Raw genomic sequence first — 24284 nt, forward strand, 5'->3', positions numbered from 1 at the left:
AAGCAGCCGAAAAGGAGGCCACGCAGGAGGGAGAAGCACCCGAGTCTGACCCACACTGTTAACGCCGCTGAACCAAGAGAGGCAACAGAGACTGGCCCCCTAGATCTCGGGCAGATTAGCCCCGGGAGAGAAAATTTTAGACGGGACCAGGCTGAAGACCTAAGGTATGACAACATTAGGAAGGAGGTGACCGAAATAGATGGGGTCCCCGTGAAAGGGAAAACCCAGGGACCAGGACCCTACTTCATAATGAAGAAGAATCTCTTATACTGGGTTGCACCAGTACAGGGGCAGAAGGTACAGCAGATCCTAGTACCTCAAAAACACCAGAATGTGTATTAATTCTGGCCCATAGTCATCTTTTTGGGGGGCATTTGGGGGTCAAGAAGACCCTGGCACGGGTCCTGTGACGATTCTTCTGGCCCGGAGTACATGAAGAAGTGCGGAGGTACTGTGCCTCCTGCCCGGAGTGTCAGCTGCACAGTCCCTGTCTCCACTTGAGGGCACCTTTAGTACCCCTTCCCATCATAGAGGTCCCCTTCAAGCGAATAGCCATGGACCTGGTGGGACCTCTGGAGAAGACAGCCCGGGGCCACCAATATATACTTGTTATTCTGGATTATGCTACTCGCTACCCAGAAGCCATCCCCCTGCGGAACACGGTGTCTAAAACGATAGCTAAAGAGTTGGTGGGGATCTTTGCCCGAGTGGGGCTACCAAAGGAGATATTAACAGACCAAGGTACCCCATTTATGTCGAAGCTAATGAAGGACCTCTGTACGCTGCTCCATATACATACCCTAAGAAATTCAGTCTGTCATCCGCAGACCGATGGGCTGGTAGAAAGGTTTAACCGAACCCTCAAGGCAATGATAAGGAAAGTGGTAAATCGGGACGGGAAGGATTGGGACACCTTACTACCCTACCTTATGTTTGCAATCCGGGAGGTACCTCAGGCCTCAACTGGGTTTTCCCCCTTTGAATTATTATACGGACGCCACAGCCGTGGCATACTAGATATCACAAAAGAAATCTGAGAAGAGGAACCCAATGAGGGGAGAAATATAATTGACCATGTGTTGCAGATGCGAGAACGGATAGCCCGGGTCGCCCCTATTGTACGGGAACATTTGGAAAAGGCGCAGGAGGCTCAGCGAACCCATTACAATCGCCGGGCAAAAGTCCGACAGTTCCAACCAGGGGATTGGGTGATGGTGTTGGTACCCATGGCAGAAGGCAAGCTTTTGGCCCAATGGCAGGGGCCCTATGAGGTGGTTGAACCCGTGGGGGAAGTAACCTACAAGGTGCGGCAGCCAGGACGCCGGAAACAAGAACAAATTTATCACATTAACCTCTTAAAGCCTTGCCACCAACGAGAGGCGTGTGTAGTGGCCCAAGAGACCCCGATCCAGGGAAATATATGCAGGAGCAGATCAGGATATCCACTGATCTGACACCAAACCAGAAGAAGGAGGTAACTGAGATGATCAACCGATACCAGGATGTGTTTTCAACCAAACCAGGTTGGACCACCAAAGAATATCACCACATTATCACAGACCCTGGGGCAAAGGAAACTTTAAGGCCCTATCTGGTCCCAGCGGCAAAAAGGGAGGAAAGCAAAGCAGAGGTAAAAAGGATGTTGGAGCTGGGAGTCATCGAAGAGTCCCACAGTCAGTGGTCACGCCAGATTGTGTTGGTGCCCAAACCTGATGGCACCACTAGGTTTTGTAATGACTTTCGCCGGGTGAATGAGATATCCAAATTTGATGCATACCCCAAACCCCATATCGATGAGTTAGTTGACCACCTGGGCAATGCCCGATTTTTGACCACCCTTGATTTAACAAAGGGATACTGGCAGATTCCCCTTGCCAAAGATGCGAAAGAAAAGACGGCATTCTCTACCCCAGAGGGTCTGTTTCAATATACTTTTCTTCCTTTTGGACTGCATGGGGCACCTGCCACCTTCCAGCATTTTATGGACAAGCTCCTACGGCCCCATACCAGTTATGCAGCGACATACCTGGATGACGTAATTATTCACACCCCCTACTGGGAAGCCCACTTAGAAAAGGTGGAAGCGGTTCTGGACACGCTAAGACGGGCTGGCCTCATAGCCAACTCAGCCAAGTGTGCTATAGGGCTAGCCAAGGCTAAATAGCTTGGCTACATTGTAGGAAGGGGCATGGTTAAGCCCCAACTAAACAAACTAGAGGCTATCCAAAATTGGCCCCAGCCGAATCGGAAAAAGCAAGTCCGGGCATTCCTGGGAGTGGTGGGGTACTACCGACTATTTATTCCTCATTTTGCTACCAGAGCGAGTCCCCTGACAGACCTGATAAAAGCCTGGGGTCCAGACATGGTGAAGTGGACAGACGCCACAGAAAAAGCATTCATGGATCTATGGACAGCCCTCTGCAGTAACCCCGCGCTCATAGCCCCAGACTTCAACAAAGAATTCATTTTACAAACAGATGCATCTGAAGTAGGATTGGGAGCTGTCCTATCACAGATGGTCGGAGATGAAGAACACCCAATCCTCTACCTCAGCAGGAAACTCCTCCTGAGAGAGCAGAAGTATGCCATGGTTGAAAGAGAGTGCCTAGCTGTGAAATGGGCCACAGAAACACTATGTTATTACCTTCTGGGATGATGGTTTACCCTTGTGACCGACCATGCACCACTCCAGTGGATGCAGCGAAATAAAGAGAAGAATGCAAGGGTGATCAGATGGTTCCTGTCCCTACAACCTTTCCAATTCACCATACAACACCTGGCTGGAAGCCACCATGGCAATGCAGATGGCTTGTCATGAGTACACTGCCTGACGTCCCATGTTGCCCAAACCCGTAGTGTTGAGCAGACGGGGGGGATATCTGAGAGGGTCAGGCCAGATGGCTACAGGAGAGTAATCGTACTGGGATCTGGGAAGTGGGTGGGCAAAGCCCGGCCACGGCTAAAGGATCCCCCCCAGCCTAAGAGGGGGATCCACAGGACCTGGACACCAAATGAATACGGGGGGACAACTAATGAAATAACAGGGACAGGAGTGTGGTCAAACGGTCAAACGAAGGGAACCGGACGGGGACACTGAGCAGAGAACCCCAGACAGCGCCCACTGCTCCTCAAAGGCGTTGAGGGAGTCAGTGGATGCCGCCCAGAGGAACTCTGCCCGGGTACGTGAACGGACGGAGGATCGGAAATAGGCCCCACAGTCACAGGAGACTCCATCGGCCAACCTCCTCATTACAGAAGAGTAATAGAAGGCAGATATATTAGCCCCAGGTTAATTAGGTCCCTTTTCCCTGGGTAAGGTACCAGGGAAGGTTCCAGAACAATCAGGAACCTTCTGGAGACAATTAAGACAGACAGGCTGATTAGAACACCTGCAGCCAATCAAGAAGCTGCTAGAATCAATTAAGGCAGGCTAATCAGGGCACCTGAGTTTAAAAAGGAGCTCACTTCAGTTTGTGGTGAGCGTGTAAGGAGATGGGAGCAAGAAGCGCTAGGAGCTGAGAGTGAGAACGCATACTGTTGGAGGACTGAGGAGTACAAGCATTATCAGACACCAGGAGGAAGGTCCTATGGTGAGGATAAAGAAGGTGTTCGGAGGAGGCCATGGGGAAGTAGCCCAGGAGTTGTTGCTGTCGCACAGCTGTTCCAGGAGGCACTCTAGACAGCTGCATTTCACAGGGCCCTGGGCTGGAACCCGGAGTAGAGGGTGGGCCCGGGTTCCCCCCAAACATCCCAACTCCTGGTCAGACACAGGAGGAGTTGACCTGGACTGTGGGTTCATTGAAACGGCCAAACTGAGGGCTGCCGTGAAGCTCCAAGGCGAGCAAATCCGCCGATAAGCGAAGACCCACCAAGGTAGAGGAGGAACTTTGTCACAATATGTACCCATACTTCCTTATAGATTTAAAGTGATCTAAAACATCAGAGACAAAATAATTTCAGTGAGAGAGCAGTAAGAGGAAGTAATTCAGCATCTTTCTAGATAGATGTCATTATAAATATTTATTGAATATATTATACAATACTGTAAATGATATATATTATTATCTGGGCACCATAAGTATAGCAAGACTTCAGATGAGAATTTTCTTCTATCATAATCTTTGGGATGCATAAAATGTTCTGACTGAATTTGTGGACCTAAGGTGGGTCAGCTTTTCTTATTTTGTCAGACAAGCCTTGAACAGTGTACCTGTCAGCAGCTTTCAGTTTTCCTGTTTATTTTCTCATGTGGTCTGGGGGATGCATTGTAAATATACACTATTGACAATGCTCAGTGTGAAGAAAATGAATCTGATGGATATCCCCAAAAATGCCCTAGTCTGACTCAAACTTTCAGTTTTTGTGGGAAGCCTACAAACCTCCAGATTCTAGCTTCACAATGAATCCCCCACTCCCAGCTAGCCAAATTCCACTCAGTGTGGTTTCACATTTCTCCCCCAGGCCTCTATCCTCACCAACAGTTTGCTCATGATTACATAACCTTCTTTGCATGATTATATAACCTTCTTTGCAGCCGCATCTCTGTAAAGAATAAACAACATACTAGGAAAACCAGTGGTGTAAGTTAACTAACTCCGAAACCCATTGTCCAAAATATGTAAAGGGCAAATACTTTTTTGTTTGTGTGTCCAGATTCTTTTATGCAGATTTGTAAAGAAAGAATTAATTCAAAGAGAGTGCAAGAAACCAGCTACAGAAAATCCAAAGCAATTCAGAAGTTTGGCACTGTTGCCAATTGGTTGTTTCGTTCAACTTCATCTGATGTCCTATACTTAAGGACACCTATTTTCCCTTTACTCCATGAGAACTACTCTGTAGATCTGCAAGGCAATTCTCAGGTCATTTCTCTGGTTTTTGGATTAAAGAATATACTAGCATTAAGTTCTTCAAGCTCCACAAATGTGGTTTTCTGACCTCTTCTACTATCAAGGTACAGATGGTGTTGGAGAGCTCCCAAAGGGATGCTACAATTGACAGCCAATTTAGAGTGTGAAAGGAAGTCTCTCTGTTTCTAATAATGACAAAACTGCTGATGCAACGATGGAAAATGGCTGGAAGAAATTTACTGATGTAAGATTTTGTTGGACTGTTCTGAAAATCTGGAGCCTTCCATGTTTGTGGTATTAAAAACAGGGTTCCACATTGGGTGTGGTTGATCATAAAACACTATAATCATTCCTAATTATAGAAATTCCAGTGATGTGTGCCACATAAAACAACAAAAAAAGTTTCATTCAATATAGACGCCTTCTCCTCTCAGTTCAATTTGCTGCTGACACTCTCCTAGGCAAGACATGACATAAGTGAAGACTGTCACATTTCAATCTGTAAACAGAGTCTTCTGCTGGCTGCTAGAACTACTTATGATGTCAGCCACTTGAGCAATATTCATCTAAAATTAATGCCTTATAAATAATCAAGGAGTAATCTGCTTCAGTCTGTCAGACTAACCCCAAAAAGAAAAAGTGTAAATTTTTACAAGAGAAAAGAAATTATGGAAGACCTGACCTCTCAAGTATCCTTGCCAGGCAGTTACGCACTCCTGCTTGCATGACCTATTTTCCCCTGCTCATTGCACAGAGAAGTTCCAAACAAATGGCAGGTGATATAAATTGGTTGGAAGATAGAGAGTGCCATCCAAAGCATGCCAGGCATTTTGGCACCATCATAGGGTACCAGTACATTTTAACTGAAGTGGTATCTCTTTAAAGTTATACAGGTAATACAACTCATTTCATGGGTCAGTCCACAGAGGACTATGTTAGATAGGGTCATGTTCTATGATGTGCCTTAAACATATGCACTGTATATACTGACCTACAATTTTAAAGTGTAAGAATGTGTGTGTGTGTGTGTGTGTGTAGAGTGTGTATACATATGTGCATGTGAGTGTGTGTGTATTAATTGAAACACAAGCTGTGACTGAGTAATTACTTAAGGCCAGTGTTTTAAAAGTGTTCATAAATTTTGAGTTCCCATGCTGGGACACGTAGGGCCAGGTTTTCAAAGATGCTGGACACTTACAGCTCCCAGTGACTTCCATTTGGCCTTAGAGAACATAATTCTCCCACTGCTACAAACAGGCTTGTGTACTAGTTACACCAGATGGCAATCAAATCACCTATGGTCTGTACTATCCTATTACAGGACGTTTAGGGTCAGTGAGACGTAGAGTTGCAGAAATGTTTAAGTTCACTTTTTTTAGCTTGTGAGTGTCAAGGAGAAAAAAAAAAGAGACAGACCAAAGCAGAGGATGGAAAGGGAAGAAAAGGGGAAAAAAGCAAAGGGAGATGTCAGACGAAACAGAGAGAGGGGAAGAAAAAGAAAATAAAGGATACGTGCATGAGCAAGATAAGAGACCAAATGGGCTTGTGTATACTGAGGCTTCTGCTAGTAGGTAATGAGACCACATGATGAAGCTGAAGGCTGGCAAATATGAAAATAGCATGAAAAAGACATTGGTTGTGCTATTTCCATTGTCCAAATGTCAAACACCTTCTGGGAACCCTAGGGGTGGTAATAGTCATGTAACCATCTCTTAAGTTCTTCCTAAAGGGGATTTCTTGAAAACGGCTGGGCTCTGACCCTAGCTCCTATGGACTTGGAAAAGCCAGAATAAATGCTGGCTGCACTTTTTCAGGCCTATTTGCATATGTTCTTTAGTATGCAGGATGTCTCTGTATGTAATTGAATTGTTGTTTTTTCCTCTATTAATACATATGCAAATGAGTCACTACTGCAGCTGTGCTGTATTAATCATATGTGTGCTTCTGTCTGTCTGCCCTGCAGGCTCAGGGTCGGAGGGAGGGGGAAGAGGGAATTCAGGCTCTTTAACCTACAAGAAAACTCACTCATGCAGACAGAGGTCTGCTAGCAAACAGCAGGCCCAGGTTACAACTGAAATGAAGATAGGCTGGTCGTTTTTCACTCTGTATAGATACGGATGGAATCTGAAAGTTATGCAGAAAGGACTGTTAATCTAGATAAAATGAATATGCTGTCATAGCTAATGTTTTCCCCTGAAAAAAAAAGTGAAAACCTGACATTGCACAAAATATCCCTTACCATGTGTATTTACTACCTGTGTATATATCTGTTCAGCAGAGACATGTTCAGACACACATGGTGCTCTGGGAAATACAAAGCATTTAGCTATGTACTGTCAAAATTATCAAGAATGGCAGGATGCTGATAAAACAACATGGTAGAGTGGTTCATTCATGTCTGCTTTGAAAAATATATTGGTTTACCTGTAAAATTGTAAAACTGGATATCAAAGGCAAGCATGGGCTACTTAAGACACCAACTACAAAGTATGTTTGTCCACCATGAACAAGATTTATTAGAATTAGTATTATTATTAAGATAATTTGGAGATATTTTTCTTTCAGAAACATATGGCTTGATAAAAACTCCAGTTGGCAACTGATTACATGTCCCATAGGGACACAGGACCTCATGGGTCACTAAGTCCAGTCCCCTGTTATTGCGGCAACCATGTCAGATAATCCTATGCATAAATTTACTGAAACCTTGTTTATGTGTTTTAATGGATTGTTTTAAAATTGCTACTAATAGCTTATTATTAAAAATAAAATATCCACATGTAACAAATTCTGGGGACATGTCTGCCACACATGGGGCCAGATCCTCATTTGGTTTAAAAGGGTGTAGTACTCACAATACTCACGCCAATGGAGTTACACTCCTGTACTCCAACTGAAGGACTGGGCCTTGAGCTCTACTAATCTCCTTTAAAATGGACATTTAATGTAGAAGAGGTGATGAGTATCTTGTGGCCAAAACACTTACTTATAAAATCAGAAATAACTGAAGAGCAAGATTGGGAAGTATAGAATCTACACTAATATATCTTTGAAACCTCTTTAATGGGACATCCAATAAAAGTGTATACATATTAATATGTATTATTACTCTTACTATTATCATAATTTGTGATAGCTGTCAAAAACATATATCTTAGTATAAATGAATATTGTCAACTAATGGGTGGATGGCTCCCATTAGATGGCTGCCATCTTTTGTTTATGCTAAGGTGAAATGCTATAGTAAATGTACTTAGTTTTTTGTTTTGTTTTTTTTTGCAGATATACGTGCCCATGATGGAAACCTAATTTTGCTTTTTATGTTTAAATTGACTGCACCATTTTTATAATATTGTAATGAAACTGGGCATCAATGATTTACTCCCCCATAAATTAATTCCTAGTCCTATTAGTGAGGCCAGGTAAAGCAAAAGAGCAAATGCTGAAGGAATTGTTGGCACTAACTACTGAAAAGACAAGGCTTAGATGGTATTTGAAGCTACACACTGTCCACCAAATGTAAAGAGTGACCCTGTAATGCTAAGAAATGGCTAAACTTCGTGTAGGCAAAGTGTTGAGGACATTAATATCCCAAGGAGGTAATGGATATAGATTGTAGAGCAAATGAATAATGGATAAAGTACTGCCACCTCTTGGCTATATTCTGCAGGAACAATAATAGGCCACAAGGATTGTATTCCTGCCCATCAGAAATTAATCGAAGAGATTTGTAACCCTGTTAGATGTGCTCTTAATACTGAGAGTTTGACTATATTTGTGTTCAGATGAGTCAATTACAATGGTTAGACAGTTTCTCATGTGCTTCTTGCTGGCTTCTAGGTGGCAACCATCAGACAGGGAGGTAATTGTTTAGGGTGATCAAAAAAGGGGATGTAACTACAGGTAAAGGGAAGAAGCTAGGAAAAGAGAAAAACCTTTGAAATCATGAAAAATTCCTGACAGTGAGATATATGAAACCACGGAACAGTTTGCCAAGGATAATGGTGGAAGTCCCATCACCTGAGATATTTCAGACTAAACTGGACAAAAACTATATGTGAGAGAGACATTCCATATTGGCAAGGGGAGAATGTGAGAGATGGAGTAAATAACCGATGATAACAGGTTTTCACCATTTCTCTCATTTATGTGATGTTGTGAATGCTAAAATGAGGTGAGTTAAGAAGGACAGCTGAAAATGTGTTCTCCAAAACAGATGTGCAGTCCTTGCCATTTATTTCTATTTTATGTGCATCACGTATTTATATAATAAATCATTGGCAGTTGGAACAGTCTATCTTTTGATTACAATCATTATGAAGACACACCGGGTAAATAGGTTTTTAATCCTTTGTCTGTTCCTGGAAATACAACAAACACCCAGCTAAATGGCACTTCTATGAGATTTAGATACCCTGGGCCATACTTTCAAAAGGAAAACCTGAACACATCTCAGTACCAATTTAGGCACTTAAATAAAAAACAGATTTTCAGAAGTACTCAACACTTAATAGGCTCAACTCTTCTAAAAATCTGACCACTTATTTTGGTGCCTAAATGAAAGCTGAACTCTTTTGAAAATCTGGTCCAGACTACAGATGCTGAGTTCTCTTGAAATTCAGGCCTCAGTATGCATTTTCCAATACCATTTGAAGAAGAGGTTGTGCTAAGAATGGAAACTGGAACAGATTACTAAAGGGACAAAGTGGAGGAATAAAGACTTTGCAGAATAATTTTTTCAAACACAGGTAGGGCCAAGCCCTGTTCACTGTACTCACATGAGTAGTCCAATTGATTTCAGTGGGATTACTCAAGTAAGTAAAGTGAGCAGGTTTCAGCCTTTAGGGTTGAGAAAACCAGTCAAACTACTTTAACATCTGTGTATTTTTTGACATAAGTTTTCTCTTATCTGTGAAATAACAGGTTTGGTCGCACAGTTGCACACCACCACCAAGAAAGCGCAATGTCCTGTTCCATTCTAGGATGATGAGGAAAAAACATTTGAATGTTGGCGCATGAAGCTTTTGGGTGTGTTTTTCTCAAGAGCAGATGATTGTGGGGAGTGTATATTACATCATACTGTCAAGTTGTTTTGAACAGATGCAAAATGCTCAGTACATGAGCAGCTTTCATTATGCATTCATCATCATCTTGCAATACAGCTATATGACTATATTGTGTTTGTATTACAGCCAATGAATCATTGTCATTATTAAGTTTAAAAAACTAGGTCTGTTTAGTCTTCACAAAAGAAGACTGAAGGGGGACCTGAAAAAATGGTCTTCTAATATGTTTAGGGCTGTTGCAAAGAGGAGCGTGATCAATTGTTCTCCATGTCCACTGAAGGTAGCACAAGAACTAACGGGCTTAATCTGCAGCAAGGGAGATTTAGGTAAGATATTATGAAAAGCTTTCTGACTATAAAGGTAGTTAAGCTCTGGAATAAGCTTACAAGGGAGGCTGTGGAATCCCCATCACTGGAGGTTTAAGAATAGGTTAGACAAAAATACCTGTCAGGGATGATCTAGTTTTACTTGGTCCTGCCTCAGCACAGGGAGCTGGACATAATGACCTCTTGAAGTCCCTTCCAGCCCTATATTTCTTTGATTCTATGATTATTTGATTATCAGACAACCTAGATGGGAAATCTGAACTATTCAAATTCCCAATAATACAGAATCTCCTCACAGTTCTTAGAGACCCTGATATTAAGACATGGGTTTTGTCATGCACTCAGGAGTCAGGTTTGTCAGAAGAGAGCGCAAGAGAACTCATCTCAGACTGAAGTGACTCAGGCTGTCTAGAAACATCTAGTTCATACTAGGCACACCCAGCTACTTAAAATTGGTATTAATCACTCCTATCATAATTTTATATTCACTTAGGATGTATCTACACTTTGAGCTGGAAGGAGTAATTTCCAGCTCAGGGACATATATGTGCGCTAGCTTTGATCAAACTAGTCAGCTAAAAATAGGATATAGCCATAACTGATGGGAGGAGCTAACTGCACCAAGTATGTACCTAGCCTCTCAGGAAGGATCGGACTTGGTGTGGCTAACGCCTCCCACCGCTCATGCCACCACAGCTACACTCTATTTTTAGCACACTAGCTTGATCAGAGCTAGCGCGGGTATGTCTCCCAGAAATGGAAATTACACCTCCAGCTCAAAGTGTAGGCACACCCATAGTCCCATGTCATTACTCTAACATGATATGTATGCTTACAGGTTTGAATGCCCATCTCCAAAGTGGGGGAACTTAAATCCCCAAATTACTGGTCCATCTGTGAAAAGGCCATCTTCAAATGAGCTATACGCTATAGCGGGTTTTTGAACTCACTAGCTTTATTAAATCAAATATTGCTGAAGGGAATAATCCAAAGCCCCAGATGTCCTGAAGTCTCATTCTTGCTCATTTGAAATAGAACCACCACTCACCATCATCCTCTAGGAATGCAAGCCCTCTTCTCCTCTGCACTACGCTTTGGCAAAAGTACTTTAGGGACTATACGTTTTTAACCCAAGTCCTCAATAGGGGAAAACTCACCCACTCCCCTAGACATGCTTTAACAGAACCTATGCTTCCTGATGGAACATTTTACACAGTTGGGGCTGAATCCCTTTGATCCATCATATCAGTAACAAAGTGAAGCTGACAACTACTTTTTATAAAGTGAAGTCAGTGGGACTGAAACATGCTGGGTTGACAGTCCTGAAGACTGGAGTCTCTTTAGCCCAGATCTTCTAAGTTATTTAGGCACCTAACTCCAATGATTTGGGCCATACCTCCTAATGGCAGTAGGTGCTTAAATACTTCTGGGGAGCTGGGCCAGAGAAACTGTCAATCCATCATCTTTCACTTCCCCTGTGAAATGTCCATCAGAGAGCACATTTTCCTTTAAAGCATGTCTATGGTAGTGGGTGAAATCATTGGGAGTTAGGTGCCTAAATACTTTTATTCTCAAATCCAGGTTCAAGCACAGATAGTGTTAATTCCAGTTTCTCCAACATGAACCTATCAAAATACGTCTAACCTGACCTGGAGGAACCACCTCTATGAATGTGAAGGTAGTACAGTCTCCATGCTTATTCAGCACGAGCCTCTCTGCTGAAACTGCCACCAATTAGTCCTAACTGTGTCAGTTGTGGTATCTGGGTCCAACAGTGGGGACTTGGGGAGAAGAGGGAAAGGTAGGGCTTCAAATTATTTACCCTCTCAGGCTGGAGTTAGCAGGGGGCTATGCCATCACTCATCAAAAAGGTGTCCTTGCCTGGGGGATAATTAATATGTTATATATCCCACTGTAAGAACACAGTGGAGACAAGGCTCTTTAGTTTTGCTGTGAGATAGACAAGGCCAGGTGAACCAGGAGCGGGAGGTAGAGTGCTGAGCTCACCTAGCTACCTTGTGGTAAACACTGCTAGTACTTTGTCTCCAATTAGGATTTTACAATGAGATAGCTATCACGTTTGTTATCCCGCCGTTAAAAAAACAAAACAAAACCCTTTGCATTGGAGAAGAAAAAGCCAGAGTGCGCCGGAGAGTCACAAACTCTCTTCCTGTTCCTTGCCTTGAGATTGCATCTCTTTCTTTGATCTCCCTAGAACACCACTTGACTAGTCTTAGCACACAAAGCCTGGAAGAGCAGCATAAGAAGCAGCGTGGGGAGAATACAAAAAAGGGAGAGAAAGGGGGGTTATAATGCGTCATTCTGACCTCTTGAGGCTGGCAGACAGGGGGTTTAATCCCAGGTGTTTTCAATGAGACACCATGGTTACATATTATGCAGATGAAGCTCTGAAGTGAGATAACCCTCTCCGCCCAATGGGCCCCCAGACTGTACCCACTGCACACTGACGTATGCCATTTGAAACTGGTCTGAGACCAGTAGTTCATTTCACACAGACCACTGAGGAGACAATCATTACAACCCAAATTAAATGGGATTTGAACTGTTTCCTGGAGGACAAAATGCTTTTTAATTCCATTATCTACATTCTGTGCCACTGATTCCCACCAAATAAGGTCAAGATAACTTTTCAAATATTTCCCATTCTTGCTTATGCTGGCTCAGCTCCACTGGCGTTAGCAAGTTTGGGAGTACATTCTAAATGTTGTATTATAAAATCCTTCTCAAAATAGGTCTAATTAACACAGTGCTTAAAATGGTAGCAGAAGTCAGAAGTCTGTCTACACTAGGGCTCCGCATATAGCTGACTCATGGAAATGAATCAGGTTTAGGAATGCAGGGATATTTCTCAAAAATGGTTTCCTAGTGTACCCATAGTCTTATCTGAAAAACTTCTTCCCACTGATGGACTCCCAAACTTGGCTCTGTTCCCAGCCCAAATCACAGGTGAGCAAGCCAATCAGTAGGGAAGCCTGCTCAGTGCTTTCCCTTTCTTTCATGCTCACTGGCATAGGAACAAGAGGCCTTTGGTGCTTTACAATCCTTCAGCCCCTAAAATCATCAGAAAATTTTAATTAAACCAATAGTATCCACACACGGTCACATTTTCTATGATAGAATGGTCATTGTTATAGTCTTCCTTCTATTCAGAATACTTTAACTCAGTGCTTACTGAGTTACTGTCCAATCCTGGTCCTGAAATGAAATAGTCAGACTCTGACAACCCCCTTTATCACTGACTCTTTATTTCAGAGCAATTCTGAATGACTGCTAACTAAAGATCTGTAGATATACAAACTTCTGCTTCCTCAAATGCAAAGTAATGCACATTGGAAAAGGTAACCCCTATTAGACATATAACATGAAGGGATACAAATTAGCTATTACCATTCAAGAAAGAGATCTTGGGAGTCATTGCCGATAGTTCTCTGAAAACATCTGCTCAATGAGCAGTGTCAGTCAAAAAAGTGAACAGAATGTTAGGAACCATAAGGTAAGGGATTGATAAAACAGAAAATATCATAACGCCACTACATAAATCTATGGTACAACCACATCTTGAATACTGCGTGCAGTTCTGGTCACCCTATCTCTAAAAAGATATATTTGAACTGGAAAAAGTACAGAGAAGGGCAACAGAAATGATTAAGGGTGCGGAACAGCTTTTATGTGAGGAGAGATTAAAAAGACTCGGACTTTGCAGCTTGGAAAAGAGACGACTATATGGGGGGGGGGGATGTGACAGAGGTCTAGAAAATCGTGACTGGTGAGGAGAAAGTGAATAGAGAAGTGTTATTTACCCCTTCACATAACACAAGACCCAGGGGGTCACCCAATGAAATTAACAGGCAGCAGGTTTAAAACAAACGTAAGGAAATACTTTGTCACACATCCCACAGTCAACCTGTGAAACTCATTGCCAGGGATGCTTTTGAACTGGCTTAAAAAGGAATTAGATAAGTACAGGGAGGACAGATCCATCAATCGCTATTAGCCAAATGGTCAGGGACACAACCCCTTGTTCTGGGTATCCCTAAATCTCTGACTTCTAGAAGCTGAAACTGAATGACAGGGGAATGGATCACTCGATAAAGTGCCCTGTTCAGTTCACTCCCTCTGAAGCGTCTGACACTAGTCATTATCAGAAGAGAGAATAATGGGCTAGATGGACCATTGGTCTGACCCAGTATGGCCATTCTTACATTCAATGTATGTTCTCATTCCTGTGTGTGTGTGTGAGTGTGAGTGTGAGAGAGGTGAGTATTACAGGCATTTTATCAGAGCTAAAGTTATTTCCCAGAAGTCATTTCTGGAGGATGACATATTTTGCACTACTTTTATGGTTCCCATGACTCCTAAACTGCCCTTGGTATTCGTAGCTCACAGGATCAGAAATTAACATACTGTGTATCTTTTCATACAAAGGCTCGTGGTGGTGCATTGAATGGGTCAGCTTACACACTGGCAGCCATTTCTGTGAAACTCAGCTGACTAACTTTGTAGGAAAGCCTATCAAAATTGTCCCTCATCCTCTCTTGTGCTGTCCAAACTAACTGTATGAATTCCAGTTTGCCCTAGTTCTGATTTAACTTAGTTCGAGACTGCGGTTTCACACCTGTAGTTTATAACGGTTGAGCATTTCCAAGCAGATATATATGCTGTGCATCCCATGTGGTTTGCCTAAAGATAGTAAATGGAAGAACAAAGCCCCAGTGGTGATTTTGGTCTTACAAAAAAATGTCAGTTAAGTTCTTCCAAAACTAAAGTTAGTTTGGATCTGGATCCCATTTATGTGAAACAACCACATATGTCAGAACATAAAGTTCAAATTGTGGATCTGACTATCAAACTTCCTAATATACAGTGGGTTTAGATCTGGTGGGTTTGATTTGGAACAGACAGGAAAATCTGGAAAATTCTCATTCTGATCTATGGTCAGATTTCGAACACCCTCAAATTTAGGATTATTTGTGTCCAGGGTTTTGAATCAGGCACAATCTAAACAAATCTGGGTCCCAGACTAACTCTTTTGCATGGCTCAAACAAGATTCTGTAGTGTGTTTGTAATACAATTTTATAATTGCATAGTGTGTTAAATTAGTATAATTATTAATTACCTGTGTTCTAGCAGCACCTAAAATATGCTGGGTACCTTAACACTACGTAGGAGGGCATAGTCACTGCCCTGAAGAGCTGATAGTCTAAAAAGACATAATCACATTAAGTGACTTTTAAGCAGTTTAAAAGTGGTTGTCAGGACAGGGCTCTTCTGTCTAACCATGTGTTTCTTTTTGCTGGTTCACATGTAACCAATCTTTATGACTTGCATCAGAATGTTGTAACAAAAAAGGAAAACAAATGGTTTTGCCTGTTAAGAGTGAACGTTCAAATCTAAAAATCAAAATTAATATTGGTGTAAAACAAATCTTCCCCACAGGTTAAAAAAACAACAACAAAACCCCAAGATAGTTTATGTTTATTTAAGCTTCAACGTACATTTTAAATGAAAAGGGTGTGCCGAAAACATTGTTAGTTTTGTTGTGTTCTAATGGAAAAGAAAACTGTTTTCCATAATTACTTAACCTTTGCCTCTTCTGCATTGTTTCCAGACTTACCTGCAGTTGGAGTGGGCCTAAGCCTGGTGTTGCTGCGGCAGCAGCTGCCATGGTAGTTGGGATCAGCTGAACAGGGTAAGGGTCACCTAAGTAAGAGAATAATAGAGGCGTCAGCACCTTTTATCTACTCTCCACCTGCAAATTAAACTCCTGCATTCACTCTTTCCAAAAGCCTTCTTTTGTGTGCCTTGCTGAGGCCTAATGAAAAGCTCTATTGTGAAGCCTTTTACTAACACTCTTTTCACAATTCTGGCTGAGAGAGGAATGTGAATAAAAGGCACAAGCAATTAAGGCGGAAACCTCATCCTTTTTCATGATGTATTTAGGGAAATGGAAAAAAAAGTGCACACTGATCAGAGGGCTGCACTTCAAAAAATAAAAAAAAAAAAAATTAAAAAAAAAAAAGGACAGAGAGAAAGAAAAGGAGAAGTATAACCTTGATATGATCACAGTATTAGGAGGGAACAAATTTATAGACTGGTCCAGAATATGAAGTTAATCAAACTGAGATCATTGTTTGTAAACTGAATAGCACACAGATCAAACTTTAGTATCTATGTGAACAAAAATGGCACATTCTTGAATTCTATATTTTCTTTTTGGTGGAAGCAATCTTGCTTTACAGATTGAGATCCCAATTCTGCAAAAGTCATAATAGTATGAAGTCAAAGGGACTCCGCACAAGTGTCAGGAGTCCCCTCACAGATCCCTTTGCAGGATTGGTGCCTTAATTTAGCTTCTTACCAAAAATGAAGATAGCTTAGGCTCAGCATCCTCCTGTGCTAGACACAGCGTAGGAGTAAAATAAAATTTAAAAAAAAAAAGCGGCAAACACTTTTAATGAGAAATGTTCATTATCTGAAGGAAAAAAAGGTAGCCTCCTCCCGCCAAACAAACAAAAACAAGGAGACATGTTTCACTGTAAAACATAGTCACTTTTGGTTTGCCTTTAAATGTCTTAGTCTTAAATGAATTCAATTCTTGTCCACCTACTAATGAAACCAATGGGAAAGCTGGAGCTGCAAGCTTAATAGAAATGTTACATGCGTTATATTCCTTGCCCAAATGACAAAATGTTTAAAAGCTTTCCACTCAATTAATAAGGATCATCAGACCATTCGTGCATGGCGCAATGATCTGCTAATAGATACGATTAGCACGGCATAGAATGAGCCATTTGAAATAAGACCATGACAGACACAGAACATTTTATTAGGTAGGCACTCTACAAGGTTGCAGTACATTTGATTAAGCGGACACAATAAAAGTTTCCCTCCAGGATTATACTTTCTTGGGCAAATTGATAAAAGAGCAATTTAAAAGGCCATGCAGAATGCTACATGTCATGATGATCAATTAATTATTATTATTATTAATAAATGATATATTTGTGACGACATCAAGAGTAAGTGCCAGGAAACATGAAACGGGAGAAAAGCACTCATTTTTAAAATACTGTAAATAGGCTCTGTTGTAAAATTTGATGTACGTGCTTTCAGGAAAACCACTAATGTTTATGTTGACTTTTTTAGGACACATAGTCAAGCAGTGTAAGAACCAACAACATAACCCAGGAATCCTGACTCCTAGACTTCTGCACCAGCCACCAGTCCACACTTCCTTTTCTAACTTAGTTTTGATTTTTAATCACACTCTGTTACTGTTCCACATTTTTCAATATCCCCTCGATTTCATTTAGGATTCCATTTCCTGTTTAATATCATTGATTGAATGAAGTGATTCTTTAACTTTAAATTTTCTAATCTAGAACATTACCCAGTGACGGAAGCAGCTAGTCTTAAAGACAGCCAAGAAAAAAAATCCCAAAAAAGTAACAGACTCAACATTCATAGCTTTGTGCTACTCCCAATGCCACAAGAACCTCAAAGGAAAATCCCAGTTTCATTTTGAATGACTTCTTTCTAGAAATGGGCAGATTGTGCAAGTGCCAGCCACACAAGAAACCAAAATTATTGTCTCCCTCAATTCTAAAGAGAAGAGCAATCAATGCTGATGTGCACTGAAGTGTAGTTTTTAAAACAGTAAGTTGTGTGGAGCCAGGATCTTGTGTGCTCCATGTTTTCGATAGTCATTATTATTATTGTTGCCATTGTCATTAATTATTAATAATTAATATTATTTGGTTGTTGACACATTTCCAGTGCTCCAAAAATATTTTTAAGAACAATACATATACAACAAAAGCTTAAAAGCTTTTGTGACCCTACCATGAATCTTTTGGAATTGGTAATATTTCTGTTACTTCAATATTACTATGTGCTAGGATTTTAAAATTCCTTTTATTAAGTGAAGTAGCCCTTGCCTACTGTAGGCTTTTGTTTCTTAAAACATTTCCCACCATCGCAACTCCTCTGGCTAGTCTATACTAAATACTCCCACTGTTGCAACTGACCGAATGTAACAATAGTGGGAAAGTTTAGGCCAGGTACAGTAATGAGTAGAGGCAATATCAGACTTCATTCTTCTAAGTACCGTACACACACATAGCAAGAGACTGGCTCTGTCCCTTAAAAAGACAAAACAAACGAAGAGTGGGAGGGGAAAATAAGAGAGGAGAACTGACTTGCCCAGTGAATGTCACACAGCAGGCCAGAGAAGAGACTAAAACCCAGATCTCCTGACTCCTATCCCAATACTCGCTCCACTGGAGCCCACTGCCTCTCTGAGCAGTCCTTAACATTTCTCCAGGATTGGCATTTAGATTTGTCTGAGCAGTTGTATTTAATGCTTAACACATCTCAGGGAAATGCATTTCTTAAGCATTTTATTAATGCTTCAGTAAATGTCTCATTTTTAGATCTAAACGGTCCTTTTCCAAGTACTGGGAACTTTTTAGGAATGTGAAACAAGATAGTCAGCTATTAGAAACAGCTATTTCCCGACCAGTCATACTCTTGTATTACTCAAACAATCCACTTTCAAACAGTAGTATTATACTGAAACCAATCTACAAAAGCAATCACGACATACTGCTGTATTACAACCGGGAAGGAATTAGTGGCTACCTTTATCTTCTAGGCAACAGCCAAAAATACAGAATTTTGGGAGGATCCTTTAAGTTCCAAACTATCAGCTACAATTCCTGGACAAAACAATTTTTAAAGGCAGGTATTTGCTGTTTTTTAGTTTTTTTACGAACCAGAGGGAAGGGTCTGGAATGGAGCAAGGGGTGGAATTTGCATCTTAAGAGAAAAGGTAGAAATGATTTGATTACTTCCTAAATTCCTCTTAATTACAAATACACTTATTTCCCACCTGCACCACGTTAGACAAATAACATAACTCAAAAATGACAGGGGGCAGGACAGAGCAAGAAAGAGCTTGTACGTAGTGGTGATAGCCGGGCATGAGAGAGAGGTGTATGACATGTAGAGCTCTAGGTGGGATGGTGTGTTTTGGAGATTGTGGAGGGCACAGGATGGAACAGAGAATTGGGAGTCTGGGAGTGCAGATTGTAGGACCATCCCTCAGAGGGTGACTTCAAGGTTTGTGGAAAAGGGGGTGAAGAGGGAAAAGAAATGTACCGGGGGGAAATACAGGACCACAGAGTGACCTGGAAGAGGAAGTAATGTGGTTGCAGAGGAGCATGCAGGCAAGGATGGACCTGGTTTGTGGGAGAATGAGGGTGAGGTGGGACTCGGGTGGTTTGTGTGGAGCAGAAGAGCGTGTGGGGGGAAGTTGCCTCTGGCTGATGCTCAGACACTGTAACAGATCGTCTGATTTGCTAACTGCTGCAGAAGCAGCCTTGGGAGACTTCTCAGTGGCCAAAGTGCTGAGATTGGTTCCAGTGTTACAGAGTATAATTATTTTTCAAAATATGAAGAAGATGGCAGAGGTGAGAACTGCGAGAGCATGGAGACCCATAAAAGCAGACAGGGAAAAAGGCAACTGAAGAAACTGGGATCTCCTGATGTGAATCCAACGCTTTCTATGAAAACATGTAGGGTAAAATTTTCAAAAGCACCAAAGTGACCAAGGAACCTAAGTCCCCATTCACTTTCAATGAGACATAGGCCCCTGCATGCCTAAGTGACTTTTGAAAATAAGACAAACACCCAAGTCACATAGGCGCTTCTGAAAATCTTACCTGCATAGACTAGGCCTTTTCATCCTTTGTTTCAAGGATGCGCCTCTCCGCTCCTTTCCTGCCTACCTATACATTATCACTGGTCTCCTGCTTCTCTGCTGTGCAGACCTGATCTTTGGTATTCCCTTCACTTCCGCTTCGTTACCTTGTCCCACAAGCAGCTCTCTCTCTTTGCCTCTTCTCCTGCAATCTTTTCCCTGGTCCTATATGCCCTACAACAGCGATACTCTGACAGACTCGTGAGCTGCAAGTGGCTCTTTAATATGTCTTATGCGGCTCTTGGCAGCACATAATATCAAAACACTGTGCTGCTCTGGGAGGTCCCCAGGGGGCCTCTGCTCTGGGGGGGTCCCAGGGCTAGCCCCACCGGCCGCTGCTCCGGCCGCCCCCAGGGCCATGGTTCTGGCTGCTGCTCCAGCCGTCCCTGGACTGCTGCTCAAGCGGTCCCTGGGGCCAGCTGCACCGGCCGCTGCTTGGTCGGTCCCCAGGGCCACTCCAGCTGCAGCCAGTTGTGGCTGGCTGTAGGGCTGCTCCACCAGCCACATTGGCCACCGCAGAAGTCACAGAGGTCGCGGAAGGTCATGGAATCTGTGACTTCCACGACCTCTGTGACATACACACAGTCTTACTTATTTGCTATATAAATCCTGCTACACACTAATGTTAAATGATAATAATGTTTTGACAGGATTCTTAGGTTGCACCTGCTTATAGAAACAACCAGAACTAGCTGAAAATTTTTGATGAAATATTTTCATTAAAATTGGCCTTTTATCAATGTCATGATTTTTTTTTCCTATGATTTTTTCCCCAATTAAATTAGAAAATGGAAAATTTAAGCTTTTTGTTTTTTAAGCTTATTGTTTTTCCACCCCCTCCCCATTTTCACTGGCAAAAATGGAAACATGAGAAAGATTGGAGGAAGGAATGAAAACAGAAAAAAAAATGAAAAAATTCACAAGTAAAAACTTTACAAAAAAATTGATTAACTGAAGCATTGATCCTTTTTAAAACTGCCAAACAAAAATGCACATTTCCCCCATTTTTGATCAGCTTTAGAAATAGCTCAGTTTAAAAATATGTTTTTATTACTTAAATATCTGTATGATGAGCACTCAAAGGAGGTGGGTACAGACAGGTATCCCACAGGAACACTTCTCACCACTCATTCATACTTGTCCATTTCCACACTTTACTTTGATGGTTCTGATGTGGAAGTAGGGATGTTCGAAATACTATGGGAGGACTGGAAATAGATGGGCACTTGGGCACAATTCACAGCTTCTGTCCCATGAGACAGTGAGGGGCTCAGGCCTGACCAGTGAAGGGGGCGGGAGAGAGAAAGAGAGAGCGAGCAGGTGCCATGGAGGGACCACATGACAGCATACACCCTGACTTCCTTTCAGGAGATCTATGTACAGTTCCAGTTGAACATTTTTTTTTACCCACAGCCTCTGGGAGCTGTGGGCAGCTGTGCAAATGTAAACAAACTGTCTGGCGGCCTGCCAGCGGATTACCCTGATGGGCTGCATGCAGCCCGCGGGCTGGAGGTCACTCACCCCTGGTGTAGACGTTCCTGCTCAGGTTGGAACCTGGGCTCTGAGACCCTTCCCCCCTTCCCCAGGTTTTAGAGCCCGAACTCCAGCTTGAGAGGGAACATCTACACTGCTATTTTTTGTGCCATAGCAGGAGCCTGAATTTGTAGACCTGGTCTCCCGAGACTTGCTGTCACAGGGTTTTGTTGTTGTTTTGTTTGTTTTTGCCGTGTAGATGTACTTTAGGTGCTCAAATATAGATCTAGGGTATGTCCACATAGCCCGTGGCAGCAAGCCTCTCAGCCCAGATCAACAGACTCAGGGCAGTGGGGCTCATGCTAGTGTAGACGGCACTCTGAAGTTGTGGCTCAGGCTGGGGCCCTGGCTCTGAAGCTCAGGGAGTGGGGGTGGGCTTCAAAGCCCAAGCTCCATTATTAGCCACAACTTCAAAGTACTGTCTAGCCAGCTATTTTTAGAGTGCTAGCGCAGCCCCACTAGCCTGAGTCTGTCCAACCAGGCTGGAACGCTTGCTGCCGTGGGCTCGTAGACATTCTCCCAGAGACTCAATTTGAGGCACCCATTTTGGCCTAGGAATTTAATTGGAACCACCAACTTATTATTATAGAAGTCACTATTTTCTCTGTCTAGTTCAGATTTATTCAAGCTACCATGCAAGCCTCCCCCCACACCACTAATGTGGCAATTTTTCTTGTAACTGAAAAACAAATCACTGGTTTTTCTTGTTCCCCATCAAGATACTTTTAGTTCAGTGTCCAACTCTATAGCAGTGACACACTCTCACAGAGCATACTAGGCATGCTCCTTACCAGAAAGCATCTAATTCTTGCTGTGCCAATCCACAGTTTTCATTTTTTTTCTTATTCTGGGGGATGGGAAGATGAGGGTTTAGTCATATGATCATTCTTTTCCAAGGGGCAAACAGTAGCTCTAAAAGATGATTAACATCCTTACAAAGAAACTACAGTATGTGGTCCTGATAACACATGGTTTCTATTTTTGTCATTCTGATAAAAGCGTACCATGTCAATTTTCTCTTCTTGTGATTTGGTGGTTGTCATTGACCTGTATGTCAGCTGATACAGCTGACACAGTTAAATCAGAAATTAGCATGCAGTCTCTTTAGAAGCCAGACTTATGGACCCTGCGTACAAGAGAGATTATAATACAGCCCACATGATAACCCATTAAACAATGAAACATGTGACTAACTAAAAAACAGAGATACATCAGCAAATATGCCCAAGGAAGTTTATGGTATTTAACTCCAAAACATTAATTTTATTGTACTGTACGAGGAACTATTAACAGAGAGTTTCATTTGTTATTGGATGTACGGAATATTGTTCAGAAAATGGAGGAACAGTAAATTCAGCATATTTTAATTTTATTAGGCTTGGCTTGTCCACTTTCTCACACATTTATGCGTATTTTAAGGGGTAATTAGATATTTCATCAATAATTTTGTGTGCTTATTTTATTTAGGAAATTTCCAGCTGCAGTGAGCTGATATATAACAAACATACAATATACCTATTGTATATTCACATTTTTTCCCCAATTGGATATGGTTGAAGCTGTGATTAAAGTGCTTTCCAAAAAACCCAAGTGGATGACATCTGACTGGAAACACAATATGATTTGTTACAACAAATTTTCCATAGGGGGAGGGAGGAAAGGGCAAAGAAAAAGAAAAACAGGTTTTGTTTCCAAAATTTGGCATGTGGCCATAAAAATAACATAGGTACAAGCAAGTAAAACACCACCTAGGAGCCGTCCTGAGAACTAGTGAATGATCTGGAAAACATATTTGGTAGCAAATCGCCCCTTCAAAACTTTTTGAAGTGTAGTACCAGTAACCACCATTTCTAGAAACAAAACAAAACTGAAAAAACCATGCCACTCAAATGGTCACATGAATTTCAGCTTAGAACACTAAATGTGTTGTTGATCCTCTAGGCAAGCAGCATTTCTCGCACTGGATTGCTTCAGTCACAAGGGGGGGCAGGGGAGTCCAGTGTAAAATGCAACAGTGTCATAGGTTTGTCAACATTTTTATTTTCTTTTGTAAAAGCATCACCAAACATTTAAAGAAACAAACAAACAAAAAAGACAAAGAAACAATGGGGGAAAACTCTCCGAAATAACAATTTGTATTTATTCAGTGCTTTAATTTTGAAGAATCTCAACATTCTTATCAAAGTATGGGCTATATATTATGCCTGTAAGGGAAGCCCACACTAAGGGGTGGTGCAGAACTACACTGCCTCAAAGGGGGCACTAGGAGGCAATCTGTTTGAGAGCATTCAGCTCCTCAGGTTTGCTGGGGGATTATAATTTGCTGTTATATCTGCTTACTCTTTGCTGCCTTTTTGGCTCGCCTAGCAACAGCCCCTCTGCTCTCACAAGCACAAGGGTTGGGTTTCTGTGTGGACCTTACATGCGCCATACAAAAGGGGATGGGGAGGGAATTTCTTACTCCCTTTCCCTCATTATCAGTTCCTTAATGTGTAGTAACAAGTTAGCTCTCTCTCTACAGATCTATGCATGTGCACATACAAGGAAGAGCCATTTTGTTCACCATGGAAAGGAAGCCACCTCTGAAGTGTAATGCAGCAGCTTTTGAACAGCACACAACAACATTTCACATCTTAACACTTTGGATTTACATAATGTTTTACATTTTCAAAGCACTTTACAAACACAAATTAAATGATTCTCTAAATAAATATCCCATGGCTGCCAGTG

At 41.9% G+C, this 24284-nt stretch overlaps 1 protein-coding gene across 17 annotated transcripts in view; it reads right to left on the bottom strand.

The window, feature by feature from the left end:
• The window catches only part of SOX5 (SRY-box transcription factor 5), a 402743-nt gene that overhangs the window by 88754 nt on the left and 289705 nt on the right, over positions 1–24284 (bottom strand). For all 17 annotated transcript variants that reach the window (XM_043538849.1, XM_037915855.2, XM_037915826.2 and 14 more), the window contains exon 8: positions 15876–15961. In XM_043538849.1, the coding sequence (XP_043394784.1) occupies positions 15876–15961 (86 nt within the window). The remainder of the gene's footprint in view (positions 1–15875; positions 15962–24284) is intronic.

Source organism: Chelonia mydas, chromosome 1 (genome assembly GCF_015237465.2).
Source record: "Chelonia mydas isolate rCheMyd1 chromosome 1, rCheMyd1.pri.v2, whole genome shotgun sequence".
Taxonomy (NCBI): Eukaryota; Metazoa; Chordata; order Testudines; family Cheloniidae; genus Chelonia; species Chelonia mydas.